General features: G+C 36.3%; 1 protein-coding gene across 1 annotated transcript in view; it reads right to left on the bottom strand.

Moving 5' to 3' along the window:
- Positions 1–24,661, bottom strand: part of LOC113064914 (yjeF N-terminal domain-containing protein 3-like) — a 31,082-nt gene that overhangs the window by 2,266 nt on the left and 4,155 nt on the right. Inside the window, exons 2-5 of the mRNA XM_026235923.1 lie at positions 5,959–6,067; positions 1,207–1,317; positions 287–400; positions 19–169 (exon numbers count right to left, since the gene is read on the bottom strand). Coding sequence (XP_026091708.1) covers positions 19–169; positions 287–400; positions 1,207–1,317; positions 5,959–6,067 — 485 coding nt within the window. The remainder of the gene's footprint in view (positions 1–18; positions 170–286; positions 401–1,206; positions 1,318–5,958; positions 6,068–24,661) is intronic.

The following is a 24,661-nucleotide window of genomic DNA, read 5'->3' as shown; positions in this document are numbered from 1 at the left end:
TGTTTAATGAGCACATACCTGAGGGCACGTCCACGCTAACGATGGGTATTTTGACCTGTTTGAGAGTCACCAGCATCCCAGCGTAGGGCTCTTTATCCTCCTTGTGCTCGGTTTCTGGTCCCAGGACGGCATCGATCACCAGATTGTAGGCGTCATTTAACAGCTGGACCTGGTTGTGGGGTCAGACGGGACTCGATTAGGATTGACAGATGTCCAGAAGAGTGAACATCACATTGGCATCTCTCTGCTGGTGGGCTGAGCTTCATTATTCAAGATTTACACCTACCTCCGTCGGAAGATAGGACAGGAAAGGGATGTCCATTTTCTCACACTGAACAGTGAAGTCCTGGTGCATACTCTGAGGAGAGCGCTTGGGATAGAATATGGTGGGCTCATATTCCTACATTAAAGAGAGATGAGGTAGATTAACGCATTTCCAATTTTTACCATGTCTCAGTTTATTTTTCAGGAGATAGGATAAGGTGCATGCATTCTGGATAATTTGCCGGTCAAGTTCATTACAATCCTGCATCTTAATGTATTTCTTACATAACATTGGTATGGACACAAGAATCCATGCAGATGTACAGTGGGAATGTATAAAACAGCTGCCATCATGTGATGACCCTCTATTGTTCGTATTTCTCTCCTCAGAGTTGCTTTATTAGTTCCAAGAATCTCATATTGTAAACTGGCCAAATCTGGACTGGCCAAACTTCACTCCATCAGAACGAAAAAAAGGATAACTTTAACAGACTGAACGTCTATTAATAAGACGAATACTAATGCTCCATAAATCTAGCATCACAGAGGAGCACAGTGGATCCTTTTTTCCTCATTGTTTTCTTTTTTACTGATAAAATCAGGAAATGGAAATGTTTATAAGCCAAGATTGAATTGCAACGTGTTGGATCATATTCGCTAACCGCTAGGCATAGTTGTATATGACATATCTAACATTTTCTCCCATTGCTGATAAACAATTGGACATTTTTGGACATAACTCAAAATTGTGAGATATAAAGTCATAATTGCAAGATATAAACTCGCAATTCTGAGAAGAAAATTCTGCACGGTGAGATATAAATCTGCAATTGCAAGAAAAAAAAAAAACTAAACTCGGAATTCATAGAAAAGTCAGAATTACGAGATATAATCTTAGAATTCTGAGAATTTGAATTCTTCGGCACAGTGCTCTATACTTACAAACATGCGCAGATGCCGGGCACACACCAGACCAATGGAGCCGTTCTGCTCAGGACCACAAACAACCAGCAGGGTGGGCTGCTTTTTACTCAGGGAGCTCAAAGGAAAAGCCTGGAAAGAGACAGATGATGGAGAGAGAGACAGTTAAACAGGGAGGAAGATGTCTCATTTCAGTCCTATATGCATTAATGTTTATTGCAATAACCCAGCAACAGTTGCAACAATAGTAAAGAGCTGTGGAGACATTGCCACATGATGCAAGCTTAAAATAACACACTTTCTGACAGGATTCTAAACCTGACCAGCGCTTTTCACACTCACAAAACTAAGTCTTTAAAGCAATTGTTTTTCTATTTTTGTTTATAGATTTTGTTTTATTGTTTTCAAATAGTTTTCCATCTGCTATTGGCCAGCCAAACAGATAGCCACACCCCAAATGCATGCCATTGGTTAAGCTGTTGCTATGCCTGGCTAGTTGTGAAATATAAACAAACAGCAATGCTTTGATAGAACCGCAGAGCTAGTTACACTCTTTAGGGAAATCAAACCACAAATGTTTTACTAATAGTCATCTATACTTAGTTGACTTTATATATTTTAAATTCTTTGCCGTAAACTTGGAAGAATATTTGTTACTCATTCACCTGATGAGTATCTTACCATAAAGATGACGTTATGAACCGACTAATGAGTAAAAACAACAGTTAAGGTAATGTGCATGATGTTATATTCATCTCCAATTAACCGGCAATGAAAAATGGACCGTGGCACAACCGCAGACTTCTGAGAAAGAGACGAAGCCAGACGCTAATGAAGCTAATGGCACTTCGACGAGAAATTATCAGATGACATGGATGTTCCATTAGCGAGTTTACAATATCATCAATGGTTGTCTCAGTCACAACGCCGGAGGAACAAAAGTGGAATGTGTGGAAAATTAACGTCTGTCTTCATCTTTTGTCATTTTTAGGGGAATATGATTAAGAAATGTTCCTATTGGCAAAAAGTGTGCTTGTCAGTGAAGCTGATTATAATGGGCAGTATTTGGGAGTAACTAACTAAAAGTAGCAAAGCTGTTAACTATTTTCAGTACTGTGACTGTAGCTCAGCTGTTTTTCAAAATTCCTAAAATTGGAATTTGAAAAGCGGGGAGAGCTTAAAGCTAAGTGGACTTGACGATGTCATCAGAAAGAAAATTTGTTTCAGAGTTAGACCAAGCCATTACATTTTGAGTTCCATTAGAATAATATGCAATAAATCAAACACTAAACCAGTAAATAGGCTCAGTTAAGTATTTTAACAAAATATTCTGTCAAATTTGTTATCCACTTAAGTTTCAAAATTGCTTTCGCAACACTACTAATAGTTGTGATGTAGTTTTATTGCACTGTTAGCTAGCAGCATAGACATAGTTTAAACTACAGAGAAACAAAAAGAGTCTCAATACACTTCCTAGATAAAGTAGTCCACTGCTCAGGAAAGCCTTTCTATGGCTGTCCCATTGTCAAAATCAAGTGCACTACAATATTCACTTCCAAGAAATTCCCAGAATGCACAGTAAAACCAGTTAGCTAGTGATAATGATAAATAAAATAATTTACTTAAGATATCGCTTGTGGTGTTATTCAGCAGTATTGCTGGTAATTGTGTAGCCTGTTATTTGTTTCTCAGCATTTCAAGGCTTGCTAGTGCTAAAAATCATATTCACAGTAAACTGAATTACTCCTGAAAGTTCAGCCTTGAGATATGGATGATCGGTTTACATGAAGCTCATGTGAGTACGTGTTGTATGAAATAATATCCATTCTTTTTTCTCTCTGTTCCATCTGTTTCTTCTGCTCTGGAAACTGACATGGAATGGAGTGTTCCTGGGAGCTGTAACCAGTGGAAGCAATGTTCATTTCTTTTGCAGGTCTGCTGCAGCTGTGCTGGAATCCTCTGTTGTGTCAGCTCCTGCCAGGACTCTGGAGACCGCTGCTCTGATCTGCTCCTGTTCGGAGCCACTGAACCCCTGGATTTCACTTCCATGCTTCCAGCAAATGAGCTCTCCAGAGAAGGTCTTGACTATTTGCTACTCAGACTGGCACAGTGTCAGCATTTTTAAAGAAAACTAAATGAAAATGTAATAAAAAATTTATTAAAATAAAAACTGTAATTGGACAAAAAAATAAATAAATGAAAATTGTAATAATAATAACGGTGGTACCAGTCTGACAGCCCTAAAATATTATAACTACATACAATTCTTTAAAAAATAAAAAATAAAATAATGATAATAGTGGGAAACCAAACAAATACTGTCAACTAAACTGAACAGACAAATTAAAAATAAAACGGAAATTAAAGTAAATAAAGAAAATGCAGAACTATGAAATGGACACAGAGAAATGTGCAATTGGAAAAAATCTTTATAAAAAAAGTCAATCATGTTTTTTATTCCCAGAATGCACTGATTTTCAAATGATGCCAGTTCTCTGGCAGGTCAGAAAGTACTAAAACTAGAAAATTCTACAAACAAAAAACTCAAAACTGAAATATAACTACAAATGAGTAAAAAAAAAATGAAAAAAATAAATAAAAAGAATATTAATAAAATAGAATTGAAAAAAAAATTAAAAGGACACGGTTTGAAAGCAAACATTTAGCATTTTTCAAATTTAAAAAAGTAATAATTAATATTAATTTCTAATTTTACTCTTTTATTTTCTGCTTTATGTAGTCATGAGAAAATACAGAGAGATCACAGACAGTGTTGCAGGAGAGAATAACGTCAGTCTGTATTTCTCACTCAAAACACAAAGAACGTTTAATGAGCCATGGCGATAAAAATAACTTCCTAATATCTAAACCAAGGAATGATCACAGACATCAGCCTTGACGTAGCTCAACACTAAAGCACTTATCCCCCCGAGGTAGACAGATGATGTGGATTTTGGCATCCACTGCGGTGGATAGTTTGGTTGTGAAATCACAGTGTGGTAAAATACAACCAAGATTTTGTCCCCCTTGTACACACACACTCACAAAAGTGTGCTGATGTAATGCTTGTCTCAGAACTACCAGCCAGTGTGTTTTCTTTAGCTGCAATTTGTGGCGACTTCACAGAGGTCACAGCACAGGAAGTTTTACTGATGCTAACCGTGGTGGCTGCTGGTGACCAGAAGCCTTGGAGGGACAGAAGGTTCAGTCTGTAAAACGCTTTTAACAGGGGTTGAAAATTCACACAAGCCAAATCAGGAAACAATTTGGGGCTTTAACCGACTCTCAGGTAGGTCAAGAGAAGCCCTGTGCTGCCTGTCAGCCTGACTGAATCCAGATGGAATAGTGACCGCAATAGTCTGGTTTGGGTTGGCCTGGCTCTATCGCAGCCCTCAGGCCGCCCTGAGACGTCAGGCCCCGAGACCGCCCGACTGCAGGCCAGCCGGCCACAGATGAAAGACTTTCAACACCTTCGATGATGGTGCATTGGATTTGTCACAAGGGATTTTTAAGGAAAAGTCAAAGTGCAGGTTTGGAAGAGAATGAATCTGACAGATGGTGATTCTAGCGCTCAAGGCAAGATACGACATAACCCTCAAAAAAAATAAAAATTCCTTTTGTAGAAGCCTGTTTCTCTCTCAGTTCCATCTCAAAAAATGTGTGACTTTTTTATATCACAATGTGGCTCCATATTTCACAATTGCAGCTTTTTTTCTCAGAGCTTGTGACTTTCTGTTACATAGCTTGTAATTGCTCTAAACGTTTCTCAGAAATTGTGACTTTATATGTTTTATAAAGTGTTACGATATACTGTATTTTGCAATTGCAAATTTTTTCTTAGAACTGCACCTATTTCTCACAATTATGACCAAAATATGGCATTTCTTTTAATTGCGATTATTTATCATAACTGTAAATTTATATCTCAAAAACGGACTATTCTTCACAATATGACTACATCATTTTCACGGCTGCAACTTTTCTCTCAGAATAAGCTAAATTTTGCGGAATAGTTCAACATATCTTGGAATTGTGGCTATTTCTCAAAATCACAGAATTTGCGACTTTATATTTCACAACTGCAACTCTTTTAAGAACTCTTAATTTAAACTCATAATTGCAACATTTCCTAAAATTGTGACTATTTCTCATATGTCCACATTTATATCTCAAAAACTATCTTGGCACATGACCTTTTACTCAGAACTGCAACTATTTCTCATAATTACAACTTTTTGCTAATAAATTTGCGACGAGTTCTTATAACCGTCTCTCAGAAATTGTGAATATATTACTTAACAACTTCTCACAATCTCCCATGTCACTTTGTTTCTCTTATTGCGAATTTATGTATTTTTATCTGGCAATAATGTTTTGTAATTGAGTCTTGAGTTTTTATCTAACAATTACAACTAACAGACCGATGCGAAATCTTTTGTTGTTGTTGTCTTTTTTGAAGCAAAAGTGGCAGATTGGCTATTCTGGATCATTCTTTTAACCCTTTACATGAGAAACCCCCAGAGTAGCAGATGCGGTCAAATCCTCTACAGAAACCGCGAGATCAAAGATTTCCCGCTGTTTTCATCATCAAATGCAGCATGGCCTCGTCTCTTTGACGGGGATTGAAGTTCTGCAAATGCAGACAGATGCTGGGAGCGGTAAATGCAGAGAGTTGGGTAAATTACAGTGATGCTCGTGTATATAGAATACAAGATTAGATTTAGAATTCTGATTCACGCTATAGTGTAATTCATGTTCACGTGTCAGACAAACCTTTGTGACAGCAATAGCACAAGCATGGCCCCATATTTCAATCAGCTGCTGCTGCCCGAAGCGATAGTCCCTCAGGAGCTCCATCTCAATGGTCGCCACCTCCGTTTTACTAGAAAGGACAGACAAAGAGACAAATTGCATTGACACAGAGTTCGCGACATGCATGGTGTTAGCTTAGTGGGGATGATAAATAAATCATGCTTCGGCATGAATGCAAACAAGTGGCGAGATGGAAACTGGGTGGGTTTGATTACATGGAAACCAAGCACTGCAATACAGCCCCTGACGTTTATGTGTGTATTCTGAGCACATTGTGTGAGACATGCCATCCATTCCAGGCATGGTGTCTCGCTGCCTAATGCCTGTTTAGCCACACTCAGAGCTGATGTTACTGAGAGTTTAATGTGGGCTACAGGGAGCACAATGTTACTGTAAACTGCATGCCCTTACTTCACGATCCTTTCAATATCCTACTGTATAGTCACAACATCAGAGCCCCCTGCTGGAAGTACAAAGAACTGCTGTCAGGATGCTGATACTAAATTACAACCCTAATAACATTCATGTATTACGAATTATTGACAGGTGAATTATTGAACAACACTTGAACACATTAATTAACATTATCAATTTTTTTTTTTAAGTTCTAAAGATACCTCTGTGGTATTTACATACCTGTACAGCTGCTAATTATTGTATTTTCAGCATAAGAAAGCTTATATATTCATAAGAAAGCATATAGGCTGCTTGTATTTTCAATAAAGCAAAGGTAATAAAGTGTTGGGGAACAAAACCAGCCCCTCCAAAAAAAATAAAATAAAAATAAATTAAGAAATATAGAAGAAATATAGCCTTGGCAACTAACTTATATAAGTTGAAGTACAAAAATGACTATAAGTAAAAATAAAAATAGAAATATATATATATTTTTTAAATAACAAAAGCACATAATAATAATAATTTGACTAAAACTTAAATTGACATGAAAACCAAAAATTCTAAAAGCGAATTCACAATATTATATTAAACTATACAGGTATTCAAGGACAGGCTCTAAGATGGTTTAGATCCTACCTGTCCGATCGCTACCATTTTGTTTACTTAAATGGGGAGTCATCTCATTTATCATCAGTAAAATATGGAGTGCCACAAGGATCCGTCCTAGGTCCCCTTCTATTTTCAATATACATGTTGCCCCTTGGTAATATTATTAGAAAATACGGAATTAGCTTCCACTGTTATGCTGATGATACTCAGCTATATATCTCAACGAGACCAGATGAAACTTCTCAATTATCTAAGCTAACAGAGTGTGTTAAAAATGTAAAAGATTGGATGACAAATAATTTTCTCCAATTAAATTCGGATAAGACCGAGATATGAATTAGTAAAAAGTAAAAAGAGTCTTGTAGGTTACAATCTGCAACTAGACGGATGTACTGTTACTTCCTCTACAGTCAAAAATCTGGACAGCAACAGCTATGAAACATGTTGTCTGTTTCTGATGCAGAAAAGCTAGTTCATGCATTCATGACCTCTAGACTGGACTATTGTAATGCACTTCTAGGTGGTTGTCCTGCTTCGTCAATAAACAAGCTACAGGTAGTCCAAAATGCAGCAGCTAGAGTCCTTACCAGGTCAAGAAAATATGATCATATTACCCCAATTTTACAGTCTCTGCACTGGCTACCTATTAAGTTCCGTATCAGTAAAAAATTATCACTACTTACCTATAAGGCCCTAAATGGTTTAGCTCCTGCATACCTAACTGCGTACCTAGTAACCACGTTACAATCCATCACGGTCCCTACGGTCACAAAACGCTGGAATTTTGCTAGTTCCTAGGATAGCAAAGTCCACTAAAGGAGGTAAAGCTTTTTCACATTTGGCTCCCAAACTCTGGAATAACCTTCCTGATATTGTCCGGGGTTCAGACACACTCTCTCTGTTTAAATCTAGATTAAAAACACATCTCTTTCGCCAAACATTCGAATAATGTATCTCTTAAATTGTGACTGAAGTTGTATTTGATAAAATGCGCATTCTTATTCATTAGCTTGGGTTAAACTAATCAATTTTACTTAGTTGGATCAGAAGCAATGCTAATGATGTCTCTATTTGTTTCTATGTTTTGCCACGGGATTTACATCCTGATTTTTCAACCTGAGGCATTTTTCCAGTATGTTTCCAAGACAACAAGAACAGCACAAAGAACCATTTATGAAAATGATTATACATTATTGAGTTTTCTCAACAGTATGCATGAAGTTCCCTGCCTGAATGCAGCATTTATTCTTTTCAATTCAAAGCTATTTTCTTTTTTTCTGTTTTTGTTATCTAGTTCTCGCTCTCACTTCAGAAAAAAAAAAGAATAATGAATAATATCTTTTACTAACAAAAAAATGAGCTTGTCACCTGTGAGGCTGTATGTTTTTTACATTTTGGGGAAATTAAAAAGGATAGATAGATAGATAGATAGATAGATAGATAGATAGATAGATAGATAGATAGATAGATAGATAGATAGATAGATAGAGGATAGACATCTCAGACGTTTGCTTCTTCAGTCAGGCTTCTTCATAGTAAACTGCAATGAATGAATCTCACCACCAGGGGACAGTGTGGCTCAGACTGTTCTCCCAGCATCCAGATCACTCATCAGTCCAAACTGCATGATATTATTAGGTCTTTTAACCACAGAAAAAAAATTTTTGGTTCGCCACAGAATCTTTCTGTGAACAGTCCTTTATATTCTTTTCTTAGTGTGAAGAACAGCTGAAAAATCTAAAGAGCTTGTTTTTATTATAATTTTTTTATATAAAGAATCTTTTATGCAATGGAAAGTTTCTAACACTTAAAAATTTACTTTCTAAAAGGGGGTTTCCACAGGTATACCATAAGATAACCATTTCTGGTTGCCCAAAGAACCTTTGAATGAATAATTCTTAAAACTATGAAGAGCATTTTAATCTAATCTAAAGAATATTTTAACTTTAAATTAAACTTTTGTGTCGTGGAATGTTTCAATACTCTTAAAAATAAAGGTTCTGAGGCTCTTCAGTGACGCCATTGAAGAACCATTTTTGATTTCCAAAAGAACCATGAACAGTTCTTAAAACAACACAGTTTTTTTTTTTAGTGTGAGGAATATTTGAAAAAACCTAAAGAACCTTTTGGAAAATGGAAAAATTCCATGGGTGTTAAAGGTCCTTCATGGAACCACTGAACCAAAGAAAGGGGGGTTTCACAAACAATGTCATAAAAGAACCAAAATTTAGTTTGAAGAACATTTTAAGAACCTTTTTCCACAGTAAAGAAGCTTTACTGGAATGGAAAGAGATGTTAAATGTTCTTCATGGAACCATCAATGCTAATAAAGAACCTTTATTTTTAAGAGTGTAATGCCGATTTGTAACAGAGGCCCTGAAAATGACGATAGGTTTTGTTTAGTATCACCCTCAGCATTGCTATTCCATAGAGCTAGGGCTAATTGTTGTTGATCACCCTTACAGCAAATACACACTTGAATGCACAGTCAAATGAACAACAGTATCAGCCCAGGCACCCACCCCGAGAGTCTTCCTAATTTCCCCACGAGGAGCCGCGCTATCTGTGTGTCGCGAATTGTGCTGATCGGCTGTAATGACAACTCGGTTAATGAGGTTGTTTACCTCCAGTCTGTTAGCTTGCTTAACACGCAGAAGTGTTGGAATGGTTTTGTCTGTTTGCAAGGAGATATACACGGATGTTTATGAGAAGCATCGAACAAAATAGGGGATACTTCTCAGTCAACATCCACATTTTCTCTCTTTTCCTTCATTTCCAACCACTGTAATTAGCTCAACACACCACGAGACAACTAAATAACCACCTCTCTCATTTAAATCAGTGGTTTTGTTTTAAGGGACCAGCTGTTTCTGACAAGAATCGGTTCTTAGTTAGAACTGATTTAAGAGGGAGGACACTACTATTTGCATAACCACCAAACTTAGCGCTCGGCCCCTTAGCGTTAGCACTGATTTTTAATATCTGGAAGTGACCAACAGCATCTGTCATCACAATTACAGTATCGCAATCTCAAGATTATAATCCTAAACAGCAAGTAAAGAGGTTGCTCGTACTGAGGTTTCAACTGATTCATGGAAAGGGAAGCAAAAAACATTATCTAACGATGTTGAAAATCAGGGAGCTGAACTCTCGCGTTACACTTAAAGCAATTAAAAACTTCTAAAAGGGGGCGATGCTCAAGCCCTTTGCTGATTCCTCGTTAATGAGTGTCTCGACTTCCTGCTCGTTAATGACATAAAAGCCGGTCTGAGGCACTGGAGTGGAGAAATGGTCAGCAGGGACCAGCGGACAGCTCGCTCTGGGGAGACGTCTACATAAGGGACAGGGTGGCACTATTTGACCCAGACTAATGCTGGACCACCCCAATCAGATCTGACAGAATGGTGCAAATGGTTTGGAAGTAATGAGAAAAACAAAACTAAATGGTCCCTGGATATGTTTAAAACTTGTTCAAATGAATCAAAAGAGCAAAGAATCACAAAAGTGCAGGGAACGGTGAGGTAGATGCACAGAAAAGAAAAAGGTAAGCTAAAAAAAGCAGATATGGTGTGTGGTGATGACATTTAGTGTAACTGAGTAAGTGGACACATTGCTTTCCAAAGGTAATTTCAGAGCCAAAAAGAGTGGGTTGGAGCTGACACCAGCGTTCTGGAACAACTTCACAGTTCTTGGCAGAGAAGAGCCTGGCTTGCCTGACATATGTTTAGAGAGGAGATAAAATATGCATCAAGCGTGACACTTTTATTCTAAGATTAGCCTGCGTTTAACAAAATCGAGCAGGGAAGTGTTATTTTACAGTGACAGAGAACATGTTTTACGTGTCTTCTGTTAACATCCAAAGAGGTATGTCTTTCCTGAGCCTATCCATGTTCGACAAACCACGTATTAAAGTGATAAACAAAGGCCGGACTATGCCGTCTGCTCTTCACATTGTTCCATGTTTCCTTCCATTTATCCACTTATCATAAACACACCATACGTCAGACGTACTTCCTCTATTCACCTCTCCCCTTACACCCACCCTGACCTTTCCAAACACATTTCCAGATCTTAACTGCTAAGTACAAATAGTGCAAACAATACAACAGACTGTGCAATAGAAAAGATAAATAACCATTTTACTCGTTTCCCTGAGGCACCTCTATAACGCGTGCTGGCTGCACAGTAAGATAAGAGTTCAAGGCAGAGCTGTCAGGATCTGAGTAACAAAACTAAACCAATGGCCAGTCAAAACTAGCCGAATGACCCTAGCTGAATGATCAAAACTCAAAACATACCACTTCCATACACAACATACAGATTTTTATTCCTTTATTCTGTATATCATCATCTTTACGAACCGCAGGCTTGGCGACCCTGAATTGTCCTTCTAAACCAGTGGTCTCAATCTCAGTTTCAGGGTTTAGCTCCAACTCGCCTGCTAGGAAGTTTCTAGTACTCCTGAAGGCCTCGATGAGCTTGTTCAGGTGTGTTTAATTAGGGTTGGAGCTGTTATCTTTCCTGTGTTATGGTGTGTGCACACCAAAAGCAAAGAGAATATTTGCGTTGTGTTACTCGCACTAGATTACTCATGGGATGTTTTCTCGCGTGAATAAAAAAATTTGCCCATGTTCTCCTCCATTTTCTGATACAACTGGACTCATCAGTAAGTCAGAAAGCTCTTCTCTGATTAGCTTGAGCGACAACGTGTCATGCAAATTTCCCACTCGAGTTGAAGGTGATGCAATTGAGGCGAATATCGTGCATTTGCAGCAATCGCATCGCCCCGGTGCGAATTCGCATCTCTGCACTGACTTTGTATGTTATCTACTCATACGAACAATTAAATTTGTTTTTGGCATGCACACTCCATTAGACCACTGGTCTAAACTTTCCTTTTAGCTTTTGACATCAATGAAATAACTGACGTAAATGTTCACCAACGATAATAAGAAAAATGTGTATCATTCTTTTTATTTTTTAATTAAAACTTTCCAATATATTAATGGACAATGTGATAATGTTGTTGTTGTTGTTGTTTTTTCTTGAAGAAAAATACAAATCTAGAAATATTACAATTGTTTCAGATAATCCACTTATAGTCAGTAATGTTGGTTTGTAAAAGCTGAAGCCAAACAATGAATGAACATCCTTAAATTGAAGCGCTTTGCTAGCAGGCTACTTAAGCCACATAAACTCACCCAAATACTATAAATATCAGTTAAATATACGATACACAACAAACTTAATATTACAATTGAAATCTGGACAAACCAACGCACAAGGCACACATGAATTTAAAACACCATAAAACACCAATAACGGAAAACAAAAGTATGAAGAATTCACAACATTACAAATCCGTTCTCGATAAAATTTAACTATTTTACATGGTCGCGATATCATATGAATTAGTCCATTGTGAACTGGAGGTTAACGTTATGTTAACATATATATATATATTTTTTTAAACAAGCATGAAGGCCTCTAAATTTAACTGTCGGTGGTTCAAAAACAAACATGAACAAAGGAAATTATACAAACTCTTACGATTTAGCCGCCAGTTCACCAAATTACAAACTGCGTGAGAATGTCTCGACATTACAATAGCGTATGATAATGTTAATTTAGGAGCTTTACGCATTAAATTGTCACATTATGTTAAATGTTAACACATATAGACTGAATTCTAGACTATTTCTATAAAAAGACAAAAACTATTACTAAAACAAACCTTCAAAAAACTTAAAAGCTGACACTGCTATTCAAGAAGCTTGAATCAGTGTTCAGGAAGAGCAGATGGTTACAGCAGGTCTAGAAGGGCATCGACGTCTTGGCATGGTTCATTGGAAAGAACACTTTCAGAGATTAAGGTCCACAGTGCTGGATTTATGGCAGAGGTGCTTAGACTGGACGCAGGAAGGCCAAATCGACACTGATTTTACAGGAATTACTAAACTAATGTTCCATAATGCAGGAGAATTATGATAAATTGTTCTTGCCAGTAATGTAATGACATCCATATTATAGGTATCATCCTCCCCACTTCTGCATAATCAAATGCTTACCTCCCCTTTGGTCAAAGACCCAAATCCTTACCCATAATTCCTCCCTCATTGTGCATTTCAACCTTCCGCTGGGATGTAAGGGATCCAGAAGACAAGGCACACCTGAAAATGGTGTCAGGCCTCGGCCAATCTAGAAAACTCGCTGTACAATGACTTTCATTTGGCCAGATGGGCCGGTAAACAACCGCAGGCTACATTGGAGCTTAAATCATTTTTAAAGCATGAAAGCAAGGAGCTACTTTACTGTCTTACTTTACAAAGGATCACGTTTCAGCCATTTCGCTGGGAAAAAAATCGATAAACAGGTCATGGGCTTCATCTCACGTCCTATCACTGACCCATAAACTCATCTTCAGATGGGCTTGTTAACTCAATTTAGAAACTCATTGCTGAGGCTGCTCGACTTCCCCTCCAAAATGACTATAATACATCAACCGTTCCATTTTCGGAGCTCTGGGAATCTGGCGGAGAGTGTGCAGTGCATGGACCTCATCATGAACGGGCCTGCTCAGTCAGCTCCGGGACAGCTGCCCGTCACCATGGCAGCATTATTTGGTGACACGGAGGCTTGATTTTAATTGCATTTGACACCAGGGTGCTACTCCAGGAGAACTTCATTTGGAGACTCTACTCAAACACCTGCTGTAAAATACGATCTCGCATGATAATGAAAGTTCCATCGGGGGATGCCGCGTTTTAACACAGGCCATTTAGTTCAAGTAGACCAGACAACAAAGAACGGAGCGGCAGAGACGGAGATGGAGAGACCGAGAAATGTTATTAGCAACCACAATTCATGGCTTTCATCCATTAGTTCCCTTCAGCAGCATTACTTCAAAGTGGACCTTTTTTTCGACGGTCATGTGCTTATGTAATTATTTCCTCTGCCAGTTGGCAGTTCCTCGAGTAACTGTGTCCAGTTAGATATAGCGAGAGGACCACAGGAGACTGTGCTAGTGGAGGAAACCATGGTAACGGAGCAAGTCAGGTCGCCGTGCCGACGGTGCCTGCAGACAGGTTGAAGGATGTAAAGAAGAGAGAGAGAGAGAGAGAGAGAGACTGAAAATAGGAGCACAGGTATAGTCCTTCAGGCTAAATTAATACCACCACTTGGCAGAACTGGAGTTCCACAGCAAATGAAGAAAGTGAATATTCAGCATTAGTAACAGATGCGTTTGGCAATAGATTTGGTTGAATAAAATGCCCCGTGATTAGTTTTTAAGTGTAATTTAACAGGCTAATTCAAGGCAATAAAACAACTGTGACAGCCATCTGGAATGACGCAGGGTATATGCAGAGTGAAAACACTGAATCATATCAGGTTAATTAATTGTGGAATCAGTACACTTAAGGTTAAGGTCTTTAAGTGTAATCTAATGACGAATATGCCCAGAACATGAATCTATTTTCATGCTTGACTGCTTTTCGGTGATTTGAAGCAAACCAGACCAGAGTATGTGAGTGGTAAAATGTTGTGTGATTTTGTGTGAAGCGAGGAGCATTTGATAATTAAGTCAAAGAGTGAGAAGTCATCATTTGTACGAGAGGGTAAAATCGTATGAAATCATACAAACAAAGAAAAAAATGGCTAAAACGCACAACCATGAATTTAAATCTAAACAGAAACATTCGTTTTTTTACTTATGAAAACCCATGAAAAGTCATAAATTGTATTTCAGAAATCATACAGAAACAAATATGACAACCAAAAAAACTAAATCTAACCAAAAACTTCTCATCTCACAAGGTAGCAAAATCATTTTGTGATGACTAAAAGATACAACCTAAACCCAATTATTTTTCACAAGTTAGTCTAACTTAGTCTCATGACAAAAAAAAAGGTTCAAAAAGGTTCTTTCTGGTGAAAGAAGGTTCTTCAGATTATAAAAAGGTAAGAAAGAGATGGTTCTTTAAAGAACCTTTGACTGGATCGTTCTTTGTGGAACCAAAAATGGTTCTTCTATGGCATTGCTTGAAGAACCTTTTGAAGCACTTTTATTTTTAAGAGTGTAACCCAAAATTGTTTTTAGCAAGTTAGTCTGACTTAGTCTCATCAGAAGTCGTAATTTACAAAGGATAGTAAAATCGTTACAAATATTACAAAATATAATTTTTGTACTATTTGAAAAAGCATTTCATAACCAAACATACATCCCAAACATCAACCTAAAAAGTGTTTCATAAAAGTGAAGTAGCACAAACATGATATGATTTTCACAATCTATGTATTATTGCATTGTCCTGAGATTGTATTACCTTACATTGCTCACCTAGAGAAGCAGCACAAATTCAGTCAAAAAAATAATTATGCAATATAATCTTCATTAGCATGCTGCTGCCTTTCATATTCTCTTGGGATGTTAACTGGTTTTATTTTTTTCGACTGGAACACAGTGGTCTGAATGGACCATAGAACATAAATAAAGGACAGCAGGAGCAGCTTCAGCTTTTTCGCACAGACCTCATGTGTTTCCTCAAGGAAATCTCAGATACATGCCAAGCTAAGCAAGCCAATGCATTATAAATGACCCCAATCTGCCAATGCTATTTATGCAGTGATACTAATATGCTCTTTCCTCAGGCACAACAAATGTGTCATTATGATGCAAAAGATCTCAAGTAGTATAATATGATAGGAATGTCACAAAAACATGTCCAACTCACATTTCACTCCATAATCCAAATGAGAAAAAAATGAGAAATTATATTTTGCATGAAGAAAAATCAACTTTTTGTGTGTGTTTTGTTCACTTTAAGCAAAATTATATATTTTTTTCCTTTTAATTTTTGTGGAGAAATAAGACCTGGACATGTTTATTTATTGATTTATTGGAATATTTTACAAGATACACTTTTAAAAAACTTATTGTGTGCCTCTTAGGTAATGACAATGTCTCTTAACCTGTGAAAATGTCTGTCTTGAAGTGTTACTCGCTGAAATAAGGAGCAACAGTTGTTTCAATCATCCTGACCAATAGCGTCGCTCCTGTCCTGACCCGGACTGTCAACACGAGCCAATGAAAGTGTGTCCTCTGAGATTCTCTCTCAAGTAGCCTATTTTTGTTCTCTCCTCTTCCTTTTGCCCAGGATGTCCATAAACTACACTGTGACTATTTGCATGAAGGCAGGGTTCCATGTCCTCATCTGGCTTCTCTGAGAATCACAATTCATCTTAAAAATAACTTCATACATCATACTACAGCTTTTTAATGGTGATACGGCCATATGGCACATGGAGAATGTGTGCTCAAATGTTTGCAAGTTGAATTTCCATCAAGAAAACATTATAAAACATGTCAGTTTAGACAGTTTCATAGCTTGTTGACCCATTCTGATGTCTTTCAACCAGGAAACAAATATGCTACAAAGCCGTGCTGAATAAAAGCTTTGTTCCTCCTGTCTGGCATTCTGATGTTCCCCTGTTGAGAGCATCCCAAAGAAAAACAAGCTCGCATTCATATTTCATCATCTGATTGCACTGTGTGCCCTGAGTCCGATTCATAACATTTATAGACATCTTCAATGGAGACTAAACCAGCGCTGTTACTAGGATGTCATCCTGGTAATCCTAAATCAATATGAGAATATTAAATGAATAATGCCATTTGAAATGTACAAAAGCACTGCTGCCACAATTAAAAAAATACAAAATAAATACAATGAATACAATAACACTAAGCAGTGATTTAACCCAAACCTGCACACTCATAAATCGGTCTAGTAAAACGATGGAGATGGAGGACAAAGCTAATCTTAGGCTTCATAAGTGTCGGAAAAAAAGTTACATGATTTTTATGTTTTTTGCATTCTACCAAAATAGTGACACGTTTAACTATTAGGAATGGATATTGGTCAAGCTCGGGGACTCAAAAAATAATAATTATGGGTAGATTGTTCAGACACTGGTCATGAAAATATTCCACCCTGTTAGGGACATATGGATAGTTATCACAACATGTTAATAATGTAAATGTTAAACAATAATAAACTTTTCTTGGATAGTATATGTCCCTTAAGCCATCTTGTTATTATTTTTTTTAACAATAACAAAACAGTTATTGAATAGAATAGATCTTAATTATTAAGAACAGATACTTTTTGTGCCAATTTTTGCCAATAGGTTTGTAAATAATAATAAAAAATCGCTCAAAAACATATATATGCTGTTAGTCCTCCTCACTCACAAAATAACACAAAAAGTATGCCAAACATTTAACGTTGCTATGAAATTATTATTTAAAAGGACTCTAACAGGGTGGAAAGGAGCATAACAGGGTGGAACACCAGTGTTAACAAGTTCTAATGGTGGACATGCTTTCCGTCATTGTCCTGCATGGTTTCCCATCTGTAATGTGTGGAACAGCACCTATATAATATTGTTTCAAAACAAAACCAAAATTTTAAAAATAATAATAATAATAAACCAGATTTCTTTGGGGGAGGGACACAAAAAAAAGCTATGTGGTTCCTTATCACAATCAGACATGGTGGCAAAATGATTATCTGTTCAGATTTTATATATATATATATATATATATATATATATATATATATATATATATACACACACGTATATAGACATTTATTTGCTCTATAAACTAAATACTATTTATTATATTAGAATTTCCGTCACAATTATGTCACTTACATAAAATGGTCTTGATGAAATTGCAGTCGGTTTTGGAAGATGAGAAAGTATGTACTAACAGGGTGGAAAATTACTTCAGGGATACAGTTATTGAAGGGAATTGTAAATAAAATAACTATATTTTCTCATGATTTATATGATTCGAGGCAGTTTACCCTAGTCTATAACATGATTAAAACAAATTTGAGTTTTTTTTTTAATCATTTTTTGGTTTATATTTCTTGTGGAAGTTGATTACTTTGCACTGAGGACACAATAAAATTGAATGCATATATCAATGAAAAGGTTTGTAAAATACAAAATAGCATTCATAATATCTATTATCCCTTTTAAAGTGATGAAAACCTAAATATACAATTTAAGCCATATCTTATAAATATGTGACTTATTTCAGAGAAAATATGATTAAAAAAATCAATGGGACACAAAAGTCACTGTATAACAGGAATGACCCATATCGCAAAAATGGCCAAAAATGCTGTATTACGTATGCCAGGCCAGCAGTTGGCGCTGTCACCTTATTAGTAAACAGCACCTGTAGGTAAGTGACGATTTTATGTTGCATATGATGCGTTTGCCCTGGTGGCGGTAATATTGGTGATGTAAATCCACACTTTGCTGAAGAAGCGTTAGCAAACTCTTTTGCAGCAACAACTCTGCCATTGTTGTGTATGTTTGTTCACGCTTGCCTTTAAAATTGACATGTACTGTGCATCTTTACATTCCTAACATGCACTACACACGCGCTTGAATTCACTGTTTTCAAAGATCCCCGTATTGGGTGTTTACACGGAAAAGGTAACAGTGCCATTTAAAAAAAACTTGCACTTAAAAAAATATGCGTTTTGAGTCCCCAAAATGTGGGTGTCGTGTAAACGAACAGTACAAACTCATAAAAAGTTTCCAGTTTTTGACTGAAAATGTTGTAGTATAAACGGTCCTTAAAATCTATCAATAAATAAATCAATAAATTTGGTAATATCAATAATAAAATTTAACAAAATACCATTTAAAAATATATTTTATAATAATTAGAAATAATAATAATTATTATTATAATAATCATAATAATAACAAATAATAATTATTATTTTTATTCCTGTATGGGTGACACTGCTAATCACTAATATCTTGATGTCTTGAATTATGTGAGATCAAAAGAGGCATGAACCAATCTCATCTTTAAATGCATATATTTAAATTTAATCTTTACCTTGAATGAAATTAATGAAGGAAACCTACTGCCAGATACATTATAGAAACAGTTTGGATATTTAAGGCTGGCACCTTTATTTCCAGATGTGCCCAAGCTGAACTTAACAACACCTCTAACTAGAGTAGGAATAGAAACAAAAATGCATAATTGAACAGAAAATCAAATCTTGCAGACAGAAAATCTTTCCGAAAGAATAGAAAGGATATGACTAAAACCAAGGAATGATGATATCAGTGGGAGACTGACAAGGAATGAATAAAAGAAAGAAAGAATGAGGTGGGAAAGAAAGAGACCATTATGATTCGTTCAGCTCCCCTATGTAACATTATTACAAAATATCAAACTTAATTATCAAATAAAGCCAAAAAATGTAAGAATGAAACCCAAAGAAGTATGTTTCTTTAGATGATGTTCACAAAACTAATCAAGTATCACAACTTGTTCATTCGAGCAAAACTGTATATCCGAAAGGTCATAGAGTGAGGTATTTTTTGTCACTATCATTAGATATTTATGTGCTGCTGCCAACCTTGTTTATTACCAATTTATTTATTACCAAAATGCTTCTAATAAAGAGAAAATGAGATGTAGTTGCTGGCTCACACAAGAAAAATGAGTCCATTTTGTCTACATTTTTTACACAGAGATGAGTTAAAAATGGCTGCCCAGAGCTGGCAAATCCCTTCAATGTTCCTTGTGTTATGTCTTTTTCCTATCACTGGAACAACACTGAGGGGAGTCTTTATGAAAAATGTGTGTTGTTGGGAGAGCACAAGCAGCAGGTGCCAAGAATTTGCTGCCCGACTGTGCTGTGATTAACACAAACAGCAAAGAATATTGCAGACACCGTCCAGTACTGGTTTTGCATGATGTTCCCGACTTCAGTTTTTACGGGATTATGGGAAATCACAATGTTGTAGGCAGGTTGTAAAAATGTTTTAAGAACCTCATTACCATATAAAATTTGCCATTTTTACTTTTAAGTTGGGTTTACTACAATGGATCTGTGATGCGCAAAGCACCAAATAAAAAACAGGTGTAACGCAAACATTTGTGAAGTGTTTTATTTAGGAATAAAAATAAAACCAACAATAATTACAGAAAAAACACAAGCTTTGTTTTGAGCAATAAAGTTTTTTTTTAAGTTAGCGCTTTTTCTTTTTATTTTCCTTTTAAGTGTTCTATCCTATAGCCAAAGCACAATGTTAAATGCTTTTGTGTGGTGCCGCATTGGTCAGCAGTGATGAATAGATCAATGACATCTGCTTCTAGACCTCCAGCAGGGTCCAATAAATATATTCCTCCCAACACCAGGGCTGCCGAAGGCTACCACATGTTGATTGTTGACTGTGATTAGCAAGAGCGCTAATCAGCAGACCGCTAGCAGCCTCGAGAGCAGGTCTCCTTTCACCCTCAGTCACAGTCATTCAGATCACAAGACAACAACCTGCCTTGGGCTGATTCACATTACATCAAATGATGAGCTTTAAATGTTTGGTAAAGGTCAGTGATTTCTCCTCTAAGAGACTTTTTGTTCTGTCTTACAAAAAAAAAAGTACACTTAATAAGGCAAGCATACATGTGTTAACCCAATAGCCCTTTCTTCACAGATGAACTGTTTTCAATGGTAAATTCTGCATAATTTAAATTTTGCCTAAAGGCAAGTAGTAATGGATCTAAATGATGGAAGATGGTATACAACACATCACCCGTGACGAGGGTCAACAGGGCCACTTCCCACGTATCGACGAGGATACGAAAGGTTCAGTAGACTGTTTGCTTTAAACTAATAATTATTGTCATGGTGAAAAGAACAGAAACTGCTCTTTGTTAATAATTGGAATCTTTTCTGGGAATGTCCTAGGCTTTTTCGTGCTAATGGCCTTCCCCCTCAGCAGAGTCGGAGTGGAACTCCTGTCGATCAACATCTCCATATGACTAGTAAGCCAATTCGCAAACAACTGCTATTGGTGGCTTTTGTTCAACCCACTCAAATGATAGAAGTACTTGCATCATCCAGTCTATAATGACTGTGTGTGTTCCCCGAATAGTGAGGTCAAAATATAAATTTAATGCAGGATCTAGAAAAATCCAACCCAAAGCAGTTATTGTAAATGAAATAATCACAGAGAATAGTTTTGATGTACTCTGCTTGACTGAAACCTGGCTAAAACCAAATGACTATATTGGTCTAAATCAGTCTACTCCAGCAAGCTATTGCTCGCAGTGTTGGAACAATATATAGTGATATTCTCAATGTTACTCAGAAAACAGGATACAGGTTTAACTCATTCATAATAGTTCTGCTTAATGTTACACTGTCAGATAAATAAACAAAATCTATTCTATTGTTTGCTGTGGCTACTGTGTATAGACCGCCAGAGCCGTATACATATTTCATAAAATTATTTACAGATTTACTCTCAGAAATATTGGTTAATGTTGATAAGGTGCTAATTGTCGGAGACTTTAAAATTCATATTGATAATATAAATGATGCATTAGGATGTGCCATTACAGACTTAATAAAGTCTTTTAGAGTCAAGAAAAACATAAACAGACCCACTCATAGTTTTAATCATGCAATAGATTTAATTTTATTGCATGGAATTGATCTTAATGATATAAATATACCAAAGATAGATTCACAAATAAACTAATAAACTCAGCTGCTCTCTGTACCCATAGATACACATAAACTAGATGAAATGACTACCATTACAGACACTATCTTCTCTAATAGATTAGAAGCTGTAGCTGTTGCTCTCACAAAATTAAAAAATCATAAAATTAAAAAAAGGTTAGAGAAAAACATCTGTACATTGCCAAAACCCATTCTCTCAAGAAAGAAACTCATAATCATGAACACAAATGGAGAAAAACTAAAGTTTTTAGAATTGCATGGAAAAACAGTATGTACAGCTATCTATAAAAAGGCTCTAAAAGATGCCAGTGCCGAGCATACCTGCAGAGTCATAGAAAATACCCAAAACAAGCCAAGGTTTTTATTTAGCACAGTGGCTAGATAAACAAATAATCAGATGTCACTCAACTAAATATTCCCTCACAGTTTAGTTGTAATGACTTTATGAATTTCTTCACTGATAAAATAGATAGCATAAGAAATACAATAACAAATGTAGAATCAATAGTGTCTTGTAATTCAGCTTCATCCATCACACCCACAAAAAAAAAAAAAAAAACTGCAGTGATTTACAACTAGGACAGGAAGATCCAAATAAACTTATCACTGCATCTAAACCAACAACATGTTTATTAGATCCTGTACACACTAAATTACTGAAACAGTTGTTACCTGTAGCAGAATAACTGCTTCTCAGTATTATTAACTCATCATTATTTTTATGTCACATCCCAAAACCATTCAAGCTGGCGGTTTTTGAGCCTCTTATCAAGAAATCACAGCTAGAACCTGGTGAACTTGCAAATTATAGGCCCATTTCAAATCTTCTGTTTATGTCTTAAATTTCAGAAAAAGTTGTGGCTGCTCCATTGTGTTCCTACCTGCAAAAACATTATATCTATGAATTTCTGTCAGGTTTCCGTCCTCATCATAGCACAGAAACTGCACTTGTTAAAATTCCAAATGACTTGCTTCTTGCATCAGACCAAGGCTGTATCTCATTGCTAGATTTATTTGACCTTAGTGCTGTGTTGGACACTATAGACCAATAATCATTGATCGATTACAAAACTATACAGGTATTCAAGGGCAGGCTTTAAGATAGTGTAGATCCTACCTTTCCAACCGCTTTCACTTTGTCTATTTAAATGGGGAATCATCTTTATTAAATCCATTTATTATGGAGTGCCACAAGGATCTGTCCTAGGCCCTCTGTTATTTTCAATATACATGTTGCCCCTTTATAATATTATTAGAAAATATGGGATTAGTTTACATTGTTATGCTGATGATACTCAACTTATATATTTCAACAAGACCAGATGAAACTTGTAAATTATCTAAACTAACAGTATTTTAAAAATTTAAAAGATTGGATGACCAATAATTTTCTCCTATTAAATTCGGATTGCTTATTCGGGCAAAAAAACAGTACACAGATGCTGTGTCTGAAATGGCTCACTCATACACTCATTCACTCATTCACTTATCCCTATATAGTGTATGGCAGTTGAGTTCACTGTATCAGGAAGGACTGAACCAATAAATAAGTGAACGGATTCGGACAGTGACCTATAGCCTACACTGCACGTGAGACTTGGAGCTTTTGCAAAAACATTGCCATATGTACTTTTATATTACATGTACCTAATTTTTGAAAATAATACTAATAGCAATAATACTCAAAATTACATTATATTGCAGTTATACATACCTCCGCATCAGCTTTGTGGTTTCATCGATATCATTTTTTTTTTTGTAATGCTTTTATGTTAATAATCATTAAATGCTATTAAAATAACGTACTGAGAACAAAAATAAACACACATAAACACGTAATTATGTATTTATTATTTCTAGTATCTTGACACTAGCTCAAGCAGCGTTTTGAGCTCAGATAAGATCGTTGTAGAGCGTCATCAGGCGACCGTTAATTTTACATCAGAATACACTCATTACCTGTTATTAACGAAAAAATTTAAATTATCCACCAAATTATCATAATTTTTGTAAGTTAAAAACGATGCCACCCCAGTAAATTAGTCAAATATTAAACGGAGTTATTGCCTACATAACATATTTTAATATAAACAATGTAGGAAAAACTTTAAAACAGAAATAATAAAGTTGTAAACTTCATCTCTCATTCAAACTCGCTCGCTCCCTCTCTTGCTTCCAGCTCGACGCTACTCCACATTGGATTGTGGGAAATAGTACCTGTTTCTGATGCTGGAAAGCAGGTTTGTGCATTGATGACCTCTAGACTGGACTATTGTAATGCACTTCTAGGTCGTTGTCTTGCATCTTCAGTAAACAATCTGCAGGTAGTCCAAAGTGCAGCGGCTAGAGTCCTTACCAGATCAAGAAAATATGATCATATTAACCCAATTTTACACTCTTTGCACTCGTTACCTATTAAGTTCCATATCAAAATATCACTACTTTTTTTTAGGCCTTAAATGGTTTAGCTCCTGCGTACCTAACTAGTTTTCTATCACGCTACAATCCATCACGCTCCCTAAGGTTGCAAAATTTTGGACTCTTGGTAGTACCTAGGATAGCAAAGTCCACTAAAGGAGGTAGAGCTTTTTCACATTTGGCTCCCAAACTCTGGAATAGCCTTCCTGATAATGTTCGGGGTTCAGACACACTCTCTCTGTTTAATTCTAGATCAAAGACACATCTCGTATCTCATAACCCTGTACTTCAATTACATCTGATCATTGCACATTAACATTCTTTTGCTTGGGTTGAACACATAATTTCTTGCTTAATTGGCGTCCCGTGATAACTAGGAATTACACAAGCTTCAGTCTGGATCCAGCCCTTACAATGACCCCTCAGACAACATACAGAACTACCAAATTTTGATGTAAGTTTGATTGCAAAATAAAATAATTGCTGTTAATTGTCTTCACTGTCTGTTTAATTACATGACATTAACCAACTGCTTGATTTTTATCATACAGTTCTTTCATATGGACATCAACTTGAAATAGTCACCATTTATAAGCAATTACAAAATTTAATGTAGAAACAAACATTTTCTGTACTTAGATAATGTAAGAAATGTAGACTAA

Source organism: Carassius auratus, chromosome 47 (genome assembly GCF_003368295.1).
Source record: "Carassius auratus strain Wakin chromosome 47, ASM336829v1, whole genome shotgun sequence".
Classification (NCBI taxonomy): domain Eukaryota; kingdom Metazoa; phylum Chordata; class Actinopteri; order Cypriniformes; family Cyprinidae; genus Carassius; species Carassius auratus.
This window is presented reverse-complemented; position numbering and strand designations above follow the sequence as displayed.